We start from the raw sequence: 15,700 nt of genomic DNA on the forward strand, positions 1-15,700 counted from the left end.
TAACTCTCTCCTGCTAGGAGACTCCAGTGAAGCTTCAACACATCACAGGCTTAGCTTTCTGTGGTTCTTTAAAAAAAAAAAAAAAAGAAAAAGTATGGCATGGCTTTTCTCTAGTGGAACAGTCAAGTTTCCTGTCTAGCTTTGGTAAGGATATCAAGGCCTTCTATCCACATAAATCTGGGTGGTCAGCAAAGGATCTCATTGAAAATACAAGTACGGAGCACAACATCTACTCAAATTATATGGCTTTCAAGTTATCTAGAAGAGCTTATAAAGTAAGTTTGGCAGATATCAGATAGGCAATAACTAGTGGCAACAGTGTAGGTACATGAAGACGAAGTACAACATAAAGAGGATGAACAGAATATATGAGGTGGTATAATTGAGCAACATGAATAAAGGTGACAGAAATGATATTTAATGAGTTAAATGGGTGTGAGTTAGCATGCTTAGGAGTAACTGATTGCCCTTTCCAATAATCAGGAGCGATTTTCTTTTTTTATTGGGTCATGCTTTTTCATTGCTGAATTGGATGCTTCTTTTTGCCCTCCTCAAGCATAAAATTTTTAAAACAATTTAAAAATATTTAAAAATGTAAAATGGAGATAGAAAAGTAATAAACAGAAAACTCCTGACACAATAGGGCTGACTTGATTTTGTCCCTAGAAAGTTTTGCAATGCTTTACTCCTGCCAAAGGAGATACTGGGTAATGGTTTCCAAGACACTGAAGTGGTTAAATTTTGGTACAAATGCTGATTTTGCACTTGTCTACTTATGTCTGTCAAGGGAATTGTTTTCCCTCTCTCTTCTTTCTCAAACCAACATATTGATCTTAATGTCATATTAAGATGGGTGCTCATGTGAAGTTTTGTTGGTTTTTTGGGGGTTTTTTTGTTTTGTTTTTACAAGGACACTGCTTTGGTACACCAGCAGCAAAGTTATTTCAGCAACTGAAATAAAGCAAGCTCTACAAGAATTATGTTAGCATGACAGTAACAGAATAGTTGAACAGTGAAGTCTGGCCTGTGCATCAGTGATATAAAGTGCTTATGCCTAATTTTCTAAAGTCACTTACCACCATCAAACCTAAATCATTCATGTGCTTTTGAAAATATTCACCATTAATTTACAAGTTAATGCCAGGCTAAACAGACTGGGAGTGGATCATTTTTCCAGAAGCAGTATGACTTCAAAAAAAGTTAGAAATAATAATAAAAAGGAATTCGTTTAGTTATCAGTTTTAAATTTTACTTTGTTCACAAAGCAACTGTCAGCACTGGGATGAAAGATGTGTGAAGTATCTAACTTCCTGCTCTGCCATGCACCTCACACAATCACAATAAAAACTGTACTTCTCACTCCAAAAAAAAGTTTTCAAGAAATGAACTCAAACTAACTTTTTTCTTTTTTAAAATAAACCCCAATCAATCCCTATTGCACCGCTTAGAAATGTGTAAATACTTAGCACCAGGTTTTTAAGGTGTAATGGGAACCCAAAGACATTAAGTTCAGTGCCTTTGAAGGCTTCTCCCACGATGCTACAATTGGTTTTGTGACATGGGTAAAAAAATGTCTGTCTCATCTTTTAAATAAAATGCTATCTCCTTCCTTCTAGCCTGGAGAAAAGGAGACTCAGGGGAGACCTTATCACTGTCTACAGCTACCTGAAAGGAGATTCTAGTGAGGTGGGTATTGGTCTCTTCTCCCAAGTAACAAACGATAGGACAAGAAGAAATGGCCTCAAATTGCACCAGGGCAGGTTGGACATTAGGAAAATTTTTTTTCAATTAAAGGGTTGTCAATTATTGGAACGGCCTGTCCAGGGAAGCGGTCGAGTCCCCATCCCTGGAGGTATTTAAAACATGGGTAGATGAGGTGCTCAGGGACATGGTTTAGTGGTGGGATGGCAGGGTTAGGTTAAAGGTTGGACTTGATGGTCTTAAAGGTCTTTTCCAACGTAAATGATTCTATGATTCCTTATGACAAGTGGTCTTGTGAATGTCCATATAACCACTGTTCTCTTAAAGATTATGAAATATTTATGTGCCCATGACAATCATCTAGACGTAGTCTTCAGGCTTTGTTGAATTCACAGCCTCAGACCCTTTTGGCTTTAGGATTCACTAAAGTAATTTGGGGGCTGGGACAGTTTGATCCTAACAAAGATTGTCAAAAGGTACCTTCACTTGTCTGCCTGTGGGTGAACCAACTTTGCTTGCAGATGAATCAATTCCTGCACTGAACAGTCCCTGAATTCTTTGCTACACAGCCTGGATGTTTTCTGGCAAAAGACAGCCAAGTTGCGGGAACTAAGAAAAGGGATTCTCAGCTCTGAGGCTACTGTCCTCTATCCATCTATCTGAAGCTTTCAGATACCCGTGTCGACTCAGGTGTCTAGCGCTGGCAGCCCATATGAGACCTATAGAATTAGAAGCCACTTCTGAAAGTGTTAAACCTTGAACTTTTGCTTCAGCCTTTCCATCTGCAAAATGCAGACACCAGTAATTTACCTCAGAGGGCAATTCAATGTTTTTTCCCTACTTCTAATCATACTTATGTGGAAAATCTCTGTATTCTGAAACAGGTCTTTAAGTGCTCGAACCTCAATACAAAAGATATCCCCTCTTAAATTGGATTATTTCTTATGGATTGAGCCAGAGAGAAAAAAAAAATCCACACAAACTCCTTTTGACTGAGAAAAAATGGTTCCATGCTGCAAGCCAATCTCCTCACCTCAGACAACTTATTTCCCAACCCCAATGCTGAGGAGTTTTAAGATCTGCGTGCAAAAATTAACTGCGTGCTTCATAAATTTGGTTTCTAAGAATCACTGTACTTTACACTTTTTTTTTGTTCCCCAGATAGTGGTAGTGAGATCTGGACCTCAAGCCAAGCAACAGATGTTGGGCTTTCCATGCAGAAAGTGGCTGCCAATAACCCAGAGGATCCCTCTTACTAATGAGATGCTGCTTCCATACACTTACAGAGTCTGTTAAGTGAGAAGAAATTGCAGTGCATGTTACATTCACGTAATTTTAGGACAAATCTGCGTGGGTCATCTCCTCGCAGTGGTAAAGTCTACTACATTTTGGAAGGGGAAGGAAGGAAAAGGCATTTTTTTATGGATGGCAAAACACAGCAAGTGCAATGTTGGTAACTCACCCACTGGTATTTATAATGTCTCAGGGACAGAAATTGAACAAGACCCAGAGATCTGACTTCTAAACCTCTGTATTAACTTATTATGTAATAATGTAATCCTGTAATGTACTATTTATGGTTATCTTCGGCAATCTTATCTAAAAAGCCTCATGAGAAAAGTTACACTCTAATACATATGGATGTGATAACATCTATGTTAATCAACAGGCATTTGTACAATTCAAAAATTCACAGTGAAGATTGAGGCTATATTAACTACAGACCTCAGCAGGCTCTCTGAAAGCCACGTCAGCCCCAAAGAAGCCTGGTTCAATAAATATGTCCCTAGTCAGAACCATAAAGACTAATAGAGGATGTCTGTCAGGTCAAGTTGATGGTTTGCCCGCTTCACACTGGACTGGCATTTCGTTGTCTAGACCAAATATTTGTTAGCACGCACTAGGCTCCCTTGCTCTGTTCTGGTGCAAATTAAATACTTCTCTTGATGAGAAAACCCGTAAGTGGATTATTAGATAGTCTACACTGGGATCAAGAACATACATGCATATGGGTATGAACTGTGTCAGGTTTGGCTCCCTCAGCTTCCTCTAGTCCTCTAAGAGCACTAGTCAAGAGACTTGGACAGTAGTAACAAAACCCCCTTGTCTGGGGGAACTCATGTTGTTCTCCAAACCAGCAAGAACTATAAACACAGTTAAGCTCAGCCTATGTCAGAACAACGCTCAGAACATGTCCCAGCATAAGCAGCATCTCACCAAGAACACCCCAGTTCATAGATGTTTAAGTTCAAGTACCTTCCCCTTACCATACAGTGGTCACACAACTAGAAAGTGCGAAAAGACTTTGATCAGAGAAGGACTAGGAACCCCTTAATTTAGAGCCAGGAATTAAATGAATGCCAGTGCAGACAGAATACACTTCATGAGACAAATCTGGCCAAAAGCAGAGCTGTGTTCTAGACAAATCTGGCCAAAAGCAGAGCTGTGTTCTGCATGGACTGAAGGTATTGCATGGTACACGACTGTCTGCTTGAATCAATGCACTGCAGTAATCCCTAACAGAGGTAGCGTGAATAGCAGATATTAGTTCTGTATCAGAGGGGAAGGTCCTCAGTTGCCTAATAGACAGCATTACTTTTCAGTATTTTCTACTCATCCAAAGTAAGCCCAAGTTGGGCACAAGCTGAGGCCTTGCAGACAGGTTACCAAGCAAGGCTTTTTGTGAGACTAAATAGTAGCGCTGCCAATTGTCTCAGTATTTTTTGCTTTTATCAGTGCTTCAGCTCCTCTCACAGGGATTCTCACCTTTCATTTACAAAGTTTCTATCCTTCATGGTTGTGGAGAAAAGCCTGCAAATGTGGCTCTAATATAATCTAGAGGGTCAGAAAACAAGCCAAAAAAAAAAAACAAACCACCTAATGCTTTTTCCCCCCCTAACAAATAAATAATTATTTTTAAGCTGATCTCACAGAGTTTATGGTAACTTGACTCAAGGTTTTTTAATGACTGAAGTTAGAAGTACTTTGAGATATTAAACTAGCAAGCTCCACAAATAAAAATAAACAAAGCTCTCTCCATGGATATTCTGGAGAAGATTAACTCCTTTCCTGCTAACTACATCTCTCATTGCTATAAACTTGGAAAGCAATGACAGCTTTCAACTAAACCTCTCTCCAAAAGGCCAATAGGTCCCCTCTATAACAAACTCTCAAGCCAAATGATATAATCCTCCCACACTGTGATGTCCATATTCCACCTCCACAACAGAATTACCAGACTTCCAGTTACACATACCCTCATTGTAAATGAGAAAATGGATGTTAGACTATCAAAAGCTGCTCGAGGACTTTCTCAGAAGCATTACAAATAATTTAAGCAAATCAGACTAACAGAGAACATGACCGTGTCATTGCCCTATGTCCTGTTGGTTCTAAATTGTTCCCAGCACTCTTGATCAGAACATCACATGAAAAGAGAAAATGCAATTTTAATGAAAAAGCTCCTCTCCCTCCAATATCAACACAAATGACCATACAGCATTATCATCAAGGTCAAGTATTTATAATACCAACAATGCACTGTGACTTCACAATTACTTAAAGGATCTTTTGCTGGAGGTATTTAAAAGAAGGATAGATGAGGTGCTTAGGGACATGGTTTAGTTGTGGGATGTCAGGATTAGGTTAAAGGTTGGACTTGATGATCTTAAAGGTCTTTTCCAACCAAAGCGATTCTATGAAATAATGCAAATCTTGGATCTGCCACTTTCATTATTTACAAAGGCTGCACAGCCAGATTGACATACCATGAAACTTCCATTGCCCTTCAACTCTGGTTTGGTCATCCTTTGACTAATATCACGTTTATCATGAATCTATATTAATTTGAAAAATGTCTCTCGCACCCACCAAAACCAATCTGCATCACTCTCCATCTTCAAAATTGTTACACAAATTACTCCTGCCCCATGTCACACCACAGACATACATAGAAGAAAAACAATGACATTACTTACTAGGAACTCCAGACACCAGCCGTAACGGACGTAATACTCGGAAAGCCCGCAGTGCTTTAACATCGAATCCGGCACCTTTTCCTCCTATTGAATTCCCCCCATCTGCTTTGGTTGCTTGTTCTAAAATTGCACTAAAAAGCCTGAAAAAAGAAAGAGGAAACAATCTGTGGGCAGACAGCAAGGCTTGGGCTAAACAGGAACAGAGATCATCATCATCATATCACCCAAACTATCTCACAGACCTGTGAAGAGTGTCACACATCTCAGTCAACATTCGCATATGGTGGAGGAGAGACAGACTCTTCCCATATGCAATAGCCTAATGGTAATGTCTATACCATTTGCAAAACACTTGTTTCTGAGGCAGACATAAATATGGTCCTCCTTCAGCCTAATGGCTTCTTGCAGCCAGCTATAGACTACCCCAGCAACCAGCCTGCCTGGTGGCACGCGGAGGTCTGTCTCATGCCCTGTGCACTGGGGCAGGCCGGGTGCTTCAAAATGGCCATTCTAGCAATGCCTTGTGCCGAATTTAAAGGGTCACCAACAGTAGAGCACATGGGTCAGATTCTGAAGGCAGTCTCCATGCTGTCCTTACCAGCCAGTCCGGACATACTTAGTGGGAGTTGAGTGGAAAGGCAAGAAAGTACAAATTTTAGATTTTGCCCCTTCTGCTGCCAACACTTTGCTATCTTTATTAACCAACAATCCACCCTGGGGAAAAAATCATCATCCATAATTAATCCAGTCTTTAATTATCTGTCACCCGTTTTACAAGGAATTAAGATTCATCAAGGTCACTGTAGGTACAACCGAGTTGTAAAACTCAGGGATTCTTCACAGTGCAAATTTTTAGATAAGGGAATATGCTCAGATTATGTGCTTGTGTATCCATTTGTAGATCCCCTGATGCATCGGCTAGGGAAAGCGCAAAACTGTAGGAGTCTTATTATTAGAATGTTTTATTATACCAGTCTTAATGTTTTATCTTGGATAGTAGGAGTAGCTGCTTTAAGGAGATGTCTCACTCAGAATGCACTTGAAAAGGCAGAGCAAGGCAGAAAAGACAATATTCTTCTGTGAAAGAGCTGAAGGCTCACCCTATGTGTTAATAAGAACTTGATTTAATAAATTAGCTTTTAGGAAGTAGGTTCCATTTTTCTGGTAAAACATTAGTACCTTTCGGGGAGGATGGATTCCTCATGAATTTGCTAATGACATTACTTTCAGCCTTGAAGCATCGTCTTGAACCCAGCCAAATTCAGTAGAGGTTAAAAGCTGTTCCAGTCCAAATGGATATTTGGTGTTGCACAGAAAAAGCTTGCCAGCAAGTGAAAGAGGCCCCATGGCCCATAGCATGCCATGGAGGTACCAGAGGTTACTTTAAAGAAGCTGCCTGGGATGCCAGAAACAGCCTAGTTGGAATGGCCTGCATTCAGCGCTGACTGATCTCTCCCTCAGACTTTGCAGTCTTCAGTGCCTCTGTCAGCATCTCATCTATATGCCCTGGCTGGCATATTCCAGAGAGCGCCTCCAAACTGCATATCCAGCAGAGACTGAGCTGCCCGATTGCTTTACAAGGAGCTCCAACCCCTACAGTCCACAGTTAAAACTTACTGATGGGGCCACAAACATAGGGAGCTTGCCCTGGGTAGAAAAATGAGGATTCATTTACTGAAGCATCTAAGCCAATACATTTCCCCATCACTAAATCCACAAAAAAATGTGGATTAGGGAATGCAAATGCAAAATCTGTTTCTTGAGCATTTTTTTTTTTTTAATTTCATATAAAGAGTCTTATAAAACTTGTCAGCTGTGACCGAGGAACTCCTAACTGGATCTATTCAAAGCCTCAACTTCAAGCACTGCAGAAAGATTTAACAACTAGGTAACAAGCGTGGGAAAAACTGTGTGTAGGGTGGTTGGATGCTGAGTTTGTAGGTGTTGCAGACTGAGAAGCAGGATGCAGAGAAGACAAAAACAGAGCCTATGAGAAATACTGCGTTGACTACAGATACCATGGAGAGAGATAAACAGGGGCTGATGCACAGAACATGAATTATTGGAATGTATGTATTTCTTGAGCTGTGTACACAAATAATACAGTTGCAGTTTTCTGCTGGTTTTCATAACAGAAACACTGTAGGTCAAATTTGGCCTAATGTATTTCCAGTAAGCTAGTGATTAAGTTCTAGAAATGTGCTCTATTTCTTATTCAAACGTTTCTATCTTCCTAGTCAACAGAATTCCCATATTAGATGATGAGTGACATACCTATACAACAGTCCCAGATCTCCTGGGATCCTCTGGATGAAAAAAGAATTCACTGCAAAAGGTTTCTTATGCTGTTTTTCAGCTCTCTTGCAATGCTGAAGACAAAAAATCTCAAGGAACTCTGAGTCAGCAAGTGTGCAAAAACTGAGGGTCTGTTCTTCTGGTCCCCCATCATCACTGGCCCTGTACTTTACCAAAAAGCAGCTCTTGGCAGCTGGCACCAGGGGCATTTCTCCTACCATTCATGCAATGAGCAAACTATGGGCTGCTCTAGAATTCTGCATCCTAAAGCTATACATGTCCTAAATTAATTCAGGAGGAGCAGAAACACAACCACTAGGACAGCTCACTCCACTGGAGCTAGAAGCTGCCTTCCCAGACTAACGCAGTTCCACTGCAGGCCAGTTGGCCTTGTCTGTGTGCTCCAGCACTGACGTGCTAAACGTGCTGTCTTCAGGTACCCACAGTCATCTGCCTACTGTACTTCAGGAATAATTTGCAGTAATTCCTGTTGCACCTCATTAAAAAACCTACATTTAAACTTGAATTGCATTACTCCTGTTAATCCTGCTTTAACGTATTTACTCCATGCTTAATATCTCCCCCTGTACTAATCCGGCTTTTTACTAATGCAATACAACTTTTTATTTCTCTCATTTATTTCCCTCTCAAATGAATAACTGCTCCACTCTTCAAATTTATAGCACATCCTGCCAATCCTACTTCATTGTCCCTATCACCTCCTGAGTTAGGGCATGGGCAGACATCTATCACTCAGAGGCTGCAACTACCACATGCGTTTTTGGCTGTAACTTGTTATGACCCAGAGGGAAAACAACAACAACAACATCCTGTTCAGCAATAGCACCAAGGAGAAGACACAGAAGGAAGTTAAGACTTCTGGTGGCCCTTTCCATTATCCTCTATTAAGAAAAAATCCCACAACCCATATACAATTTGTAGTTTCTATGAGCTCTGCAGACTTTAATTTTTCTGCTAATTGTTTTCCAGTCCTAAAAAAGTTGGATAGGTGTTAAGCTACTGATAGAGAACAGGCGGCTAGAGTTCTTCTACCCTATATTTACATGGGAAAATCTGCTCTTTTTGCTTAAAACCTCTGGGAAAATCTTACAATAGGTATGGTGGAGCCATGTGCAGTTTTTTCCTTCTCTTAGTAGGTGAGTTGAGTTAGCCGAAATGCACACTCCAAGCATAGTGTGAGAGAACACTGTGCTGACAGAGAAACCAAAGTTTGGATGCTATAAAAATGCAAGAGGGCTAATCTCTTGTGGCCAGTGAAAATCTCACCATTTTTTTAAAAAAAAGATACAGAAATAAATCTTATTTTCTTCCAGCTAACCACTTTCCACGAGCCTAAATTCATGTCCCATTTTCACTTGGATAAAGTACTTTCCACTGATGAAGAACAATTAACAGCATCTTGACTTCCGAATTTCAATTGTGACATGACTAGACCTAAACTAAATTCATTTGATACACATGAACTGTAAGGCAGAAAATAAATTTCTATCACACACGTGTGTATGGACAAACTCCTTTTTTTCTTTTAAATTTACTTGTGAGGTATGAAGCTAGCCTCACTATTTTTCTTTCTGATATTTTTCTGTTTCCCTTTTGACACTTGAAATATCAAAAAGGTTTTCGCTTTGCTAGATGACCCCAACAGCAGCGTGATAAGGCTGTAACCTGCTCTACAGCTCTTCATCTCTTCCTCTGTGGGGAGGGCACACTGACTTTTATAGCATAAAAAAAAACCTGTCAAGGGCCTCCAGAATATAAGGAAAGAACAGAGGGGCTTGTATTTCTAAGGCCAAAAATCAGCAGAAAAACACAGCTGAAAGAATCCTCATAGGTACAAAGAAATAGAATTTTTTTCACAATATTCTACAGTTCACCTGTGATTTGTGCATGTGAAACTGTTTGGGTCTGCCTTTTAGAAACTCCCCACAGGTCTTCAGGTAGACATACACCATGACCACATTTTCCAGTCTGCTCTGAATTTTGGATCCTTTCCAAATACCTTCACTGCTCACCTTCCCAAGAAGGACTGCCTTTCAAGTTATGACACCTTTTTTTTTCTGGCAGAAGCTATGGGTCTTTGGACAGTGACTGTGCTTGGCAGACAAACCACAGCACTGCCAGGAAAGACAGATATTCTTCTAGCACAACATTGTCAAGTTAGCCTTCTCTCAAGAGAAATTTCCTCCAACCGCCTAATATTAAAGGATATCACTGTTATATCTGAAAATTTTAATGTTTTCCAAAAGAGGAACAGTAAACAGTTAGTGTTTGTGGGTTGTGCCTCATTAGGCAGCTTAGGGGTGTGATCTCTACTCTTAACTAATAATGTTCTTATCCACAGATCCTCTGATTGATACCCACACAGAGACATTTTTCTTCATAGCAGCATTTAATGGTGGCTGCTATAGCAGGGTCATAGGCTATTTAAAGATTAGCTAGAATCAAGCTTTAAAAGACTTAGCTGATGAATAACTCCCACAGTGCAGGGACGATAAACTATTACAAGCTTACAGGTCTAGAGTGCATCCTTTCTCCAGAAAACATAGCAGTTGTGTTCAGTGCTCCCCTCTGCTGCTGTTGCATATTCCTGTGGCCTTGTTAGAACCACTGACTGTAAGATACTTTTGAATACCAGGGGACCTATCTTCAGAAGGCAGGGGGAAGTATACAGGCACATTTTTATGAAAAAAATTTTATAAAAGCTGCGACTTCCCTCTAAAATTTATGCTCGCTCCTACAGATGTTCATTTTCCTCTTTCTCTACTGGCTCATATGTGTTAACCCAAAGGAAGCCAGTTGTGCTGCATTATCTCTTCAAGATATATGCGGTAAGCAGTGTACACCGGGTGGATTTAGAGACAAAGAAAGTATCTAAAACCCATCTTTTTTTTGCTCCTTTAACTTCCGACAGTACTTGAAGAAATACTTCCCACCTAGACTTTCTATTTTTTGTAGCAAGGACAATCATCATTGAAAATGAAGAAGATTCCTAAGGCAGAAAAAACAAATGGCAATTACCACAGTCATTTTGGGACTTGATGCTTCCAGTAGGAGTCCCACACCATCCTCTGCCCCAAGTACCAAATAAATCCCACTTCCCATGCTACAGCTGTGTCCAAACTACTCAGCTTTCTCCAATAGCTCCACCAATTGGCAGAAAAAGGCACAAGGAAATATTATTACCAGCACTTACTTTCTTCCTGCTCTCTCTCTCTTTAAAATTTATTTTAAACCTTTTCCATGGGACTTCTTCCCTGACAAAATATTCAAATATGCTGAAATTTAAACACAAAGCCATTGAGGGGCTTCAGACAGCCCCTAGGAAAAGAAGACAGGGCAGAACAGAAACAGATGGTATCACCACGTAGATTTTGCAGAGGGGTCACGGGGAGAAAAAGCAGTGCACCAGCCTAGGCTGTGGTACTTTACAAGCGAGTTTAAACAGATAAACATCAAAGGAAACCATCTAGCCTTGAAGTGGAATCTGTCACTTGAGATTGTTATTATTTAACAGAGACCTTGGGGTCTTGGCTATGTTTATTATACTCCTGTAATCCCTCCCCAGTTACATTTTTTGCTCCCCATCTAGTGACTGAGAGCTGCTGCAGGCAAGAGCAGATAGAAGAGCTGAGAGCTGCAGCTTCTGTCAATGGCAAGGGAATTAATTTGAGTCTGAATATCATCTTGCTGATTAACTGCCCTAGTAGGAAAATTAAAAAGGACTGTACTTAAAGTAGATACAATGCTGCCCTCTGATTTCTGGAGCCCTGCTCTTTCACATTCCTGTGGATGAAGAAGAGGTAATATGTCCTCTTTTTAAAAAGTTGTTCTGATAAAAATGAAAAGGGAATAATCACATTCACAGGACTTTTGTTCTCCAATCTTTCTTCAACTTAAGCAACAACTCCTAAGCAGGTGAAATATCTGAGGGCATTCAAAGGCAGAACCAGCTATGGAATTGGACATCAATGCCAGGGGAGGGGTGGAGGATTTGCCAGTTTTGAATTAATAATTTGCTGTGGGATCCTCTGGCTGTGGGTAGGAATGAAGGAGAAAGACTGCTGTAACAAGTGTTATGCCCACGTGGAGGCAGGGAGGTCTTGGGACCAAGAATAGGGTCCAGCTTGTCCTCCCTCCCCCTCACTGGGAATTCTCCTTCCACCTACGCTTCTCCAAGATGATGGAAAGTGGGAGGGATTGGGTAGCACACAGCAGTATGCTGATGTAATTTTGGGGGGCCACCACAAAAAAGGTCAAGAGGTTAGATGGACTTTGTTTTGGGGCAGAAATTATGAGGGGGTTGGCGACTGAAAGTGTCCCTTTTGACGTTTTCCCTAGGAGCTGATGCAGGGATTCCTTTGTAAAGAGGTGAAAAGACTGCAAATTTTTGTGGGCGAAGAAACTCTTTAACAATGGAGTGGTGGGAGGATGGGACAAATTACTCAGGCAAAGAAACACTTGTTCTCTTTGTCTTCAGGCGTAGTTTCTCCTTCACCTCTTCCCTTCAGCAACCACAATTGAAACCCCTTGCCTGTTTCTTACCCTCAGGTAGAAAAAGCAGAAGGTGTTTTATTTTGCTTTTATTCAAATAAATGAAATGCCAAGCTTGAAAAATACAGAGAGGAATAACAGGATTAGAAAGGTTGCAGCTCGAATTGGCAATTTGATCTACAGTAGTAAAATTAGTCCTTAGAAAGGTTAAAACATTAAGAATCAAAATCAAAAATGTTGAAATCACCAGCAGAAGAGTGCAACTGAACTGAAGAACTTATTTTTATTTGCAAATATGAAAACCTGGGATTTAAATTTTTCATCCATCTTTGAGAATAAGAAAAATCAGTAAAAGTTCACAAGATGGCAGAATTTATTTGTCATCCAACTCTAACCTTAATTAAAGGATCCCACCTAGATGTTATTTTTAAATATTCATATTGATTTATAAACAAAGGGATTTTCTTCCAGTTAAGCATATTCAGGCATTTGACTTTGTCCAATAGCTTTGAAATACTTCCTCTTTTTATCCTTGTTCCTAAAAATCAGTTTAATTTCCATGTCTTGCAAACCATTAAATGTCTTGGAAAAGGCTAAATAGCAGGGGATACCAGACAGAAAATATGCATCAACTGATTGTCAATCCTTAATATTTACCTCAAGGTAAATCATTGCTACACACTGAATGAATCATGCATGAATCAAGTTATACCTGCAGAAGACCAGGGAGTTAACGGTATTTTTAGATTACACAGTAATACTTGGTAAAACACATGGAGACTGTATGGGGGTTAACACAGGAGGGACAAATGGTGGTGGTAGGATAAACATGATGGACAGCAACCTCTAACATCACCTGTAAGTGATGTACCAAGCATTCACCCACCCTCAGGCTTCCAAAGTTCCCCAGTGCCCCAATGCATGCAGTGTGTTCAAAGACAGTGTTGGTACTCACCCTACTACCACAATTATAAAATCTAGTAAATTCCAGCCATTGCGGAGGTAAGCGTTGGGGTGAAAGAGAAGTCCATATGCTATTACTTTTAAAAATGCTTCCACTGTAAAAATTATGAGAAAGAGATATTCCACTCGTTCCTGGGGAAAACAAGAGAACAAGAGAGACAAGGGTTAGCATGAGTGACAAACCATGGATAAGGACGTTTTCTTCTGTCACAGTCCACCCATGCAGCCTCCAACACACTGACTCACCACTTGGGTACACCTAACGTGCACGGCTTGCCAGAGGGCTTTTCTCCTCAGGCTTGCATCGTCTGCAGCCAGTCTAAAAGGACAGCGGCAGCAAATTTTGATTAGGCTCTGAAATTTGCTGCCCTTGCCTTGCAGGGACTGACTACCGCACAGGCCTGTGCAAAGGAGATGGGGAGAGGGTCAACAGGCATGTTCCAGCACTCGGCTCTCTACAAAGTTGCTGTGGAATAACCAAAGGACATTGCCAAATATCGTCAGCCATCAGAACGAACAGCATCCAGTCCTTTTCTACCTCTGGAGAGGAAACATTGCTGGATGCAATGCCATGGAGAGAGACGGGGAGAAATAAAGAGAGGAGCCCACCCGAGACTGATGCATGAGTCAAACTGTGCTTTCTTTGGGATTCCCTTTTCTGTTGCTGGGGAAAAGGTAGGCTGAATCTTGGTGAAAAATGATTTACAGATCAGGCTGACTAATGCTACAGGCTTTTAGGCATTCCAGCAGAAATGTACGTGTTCCTGGGAAATGCAGGCTGCGATTAAGCATATCCAAAGTCACTCCCAGTGACAGTACAGTCTGATTCAGGACAAGCAAGCAGGCTTTTGGAGTCAGTATGCAGGCTTGCTGTCTCTCATCTCTGGGGTTTGAGCCCCAGTGTAGAATCAGAATAGCAGTGCTGTAGAAGTAGTAGGGACCTCCACCTAAGTAGGAGGGAAACCTCAGCATTAGGTAATCACTACAGAGGTGCTGCATGGCAAGCTGAGTGGGACATAAGTACGTGAAAACTAGGTGACAGCAAAGGCAGACTAGGTCTCTACAAAGTTAAACTACAAAGTTATTAAAAGTTCACATTAAAGACATAAAAATCTGAGATAAATACAAATTAAAACATCCGTGGCATTGCTAGCCATACCTTATAGGGTACCCAGCAAGACAGTCAGGCAGGTCATTACTTTATTTTGCTTTTCAGCCCCAAGCTGCAATTGCCATGTTCCTTCGTGCAGCTGAATGCATTTATGACACTTTCTTATGATACGAAGTGTACAGGGTTACAAATAATCATTCCCTCATTTAACTTAGCTGCCCATTTGAATTTCTTCCTTTCAGTTTCAGGTAATTAACAACTCATAGCAACCCATTGATCAAAAAAGGCAATTGCCAGTTCATCTGCGTGTTTACATTAACATATTCTTTTACACTGAGAAATCCCATCTGACAGCAGCAGGCATGTGTTTGTGCTTTAAAATATTGTGGGTTTCACTCAGATGATGCTTTCACCATGCCTGAAGGAAACAACAGCATACAATATTAGTGACTACTATGTCCCCAGCTCTACATATAGTAAGTGAATTATTTTATTTAGCACAGGAATTGGCACATAGGTGCTAGTAACCAGGAGTCCAGCCATGGGCTTGGCCACAGAAAAGAGCTCCATAATGGCTTGTGCACTCCTAGAAGGGACTAACCTGGCAGCCCTTCTCCCTCCACTGCCGCTGACGACTGAATGGGTACTCGTTGATGTACAAATCATAGTAAAACAGACCCCAAGGATCAAGCTGTACGCCACACATTTGTAAAGTAAGATGAGCTATCACAAAACTTCTTAAAAAAAACCTGCAAGAAAATCATTGTGTGATGGGAAGACTTTACCCAGAGTCTTTCTGATTGCCCCACACCTTTGTGCTGCCACGTGCCTCCATCGGCATGGTGCAAGGCCAGAGGCCAGCCTGCGCCGCAGGCAGATAGCCTGCTGTAGCTTGGCCCGGGAGGTTATGCCCTACCTCTGAAAGGACAAGGTAAAGACTGTACAGAGGAAGATGGAAATGGGCTCTGTGGGGGAAGAACATGCCGTGAACTGATGATGGGAGTAGGGAGTGTTGCGCCTGGGATGGATGTCGCCTCACAAACACCTCTGAGGACAGAAAGATTTCTCTTGTTGCAATGCAGCCCATTAATGGGTCTCACTCCCTGTTTCAGCCAGGGGCTTTCCACAGTTGTGGACAAGC

General features: G+C 41.0%; 1 protein-coding gene across 1 annotated transcript in view; it reads right to left on the reverse strand.

Moving 5' to 3' along the window:
- Window positions 1-15,700, reverse strand: part of CACNA1C (calcium voltage-gated channel subunit alpha1 C) — a 489,781-nt gene that overhangs the window by 186,535 nt on the left and 287,546 nt on the right. The window contains exons 4-5 of the mRNA XM_009647934.2: window positions 13,441-13,580; window positions 5,679-5,818 (exon numbers count right to left, since the gene is read on the reverse strand). Of these exons, the coding sequence (XP_009646229.2) occupies window positions 5,679-5,818; window positions 13,441-13,580 (280 nt within the window). The remainder of the gene's footprint in view (window positions 1-5,678; window positions 5,819-13,440; window positions 13,581-15,700) is intronic.

Source organism: Egretta garzetta, unplaced genomic scaffold (assembly GCF_000687185.1).
Source record: "Egretta garzetta isolate BGI_Z169 unplaced genomic scaffold, ASM68718v1 scaffold511, whole genome shotgun sequence".
Lineage (NCBI taxonomy): Eukaryota > Metazoa > Chordata > Aves > Pelecaniformes > Ardeidae > Egretta > Egretta garzetta.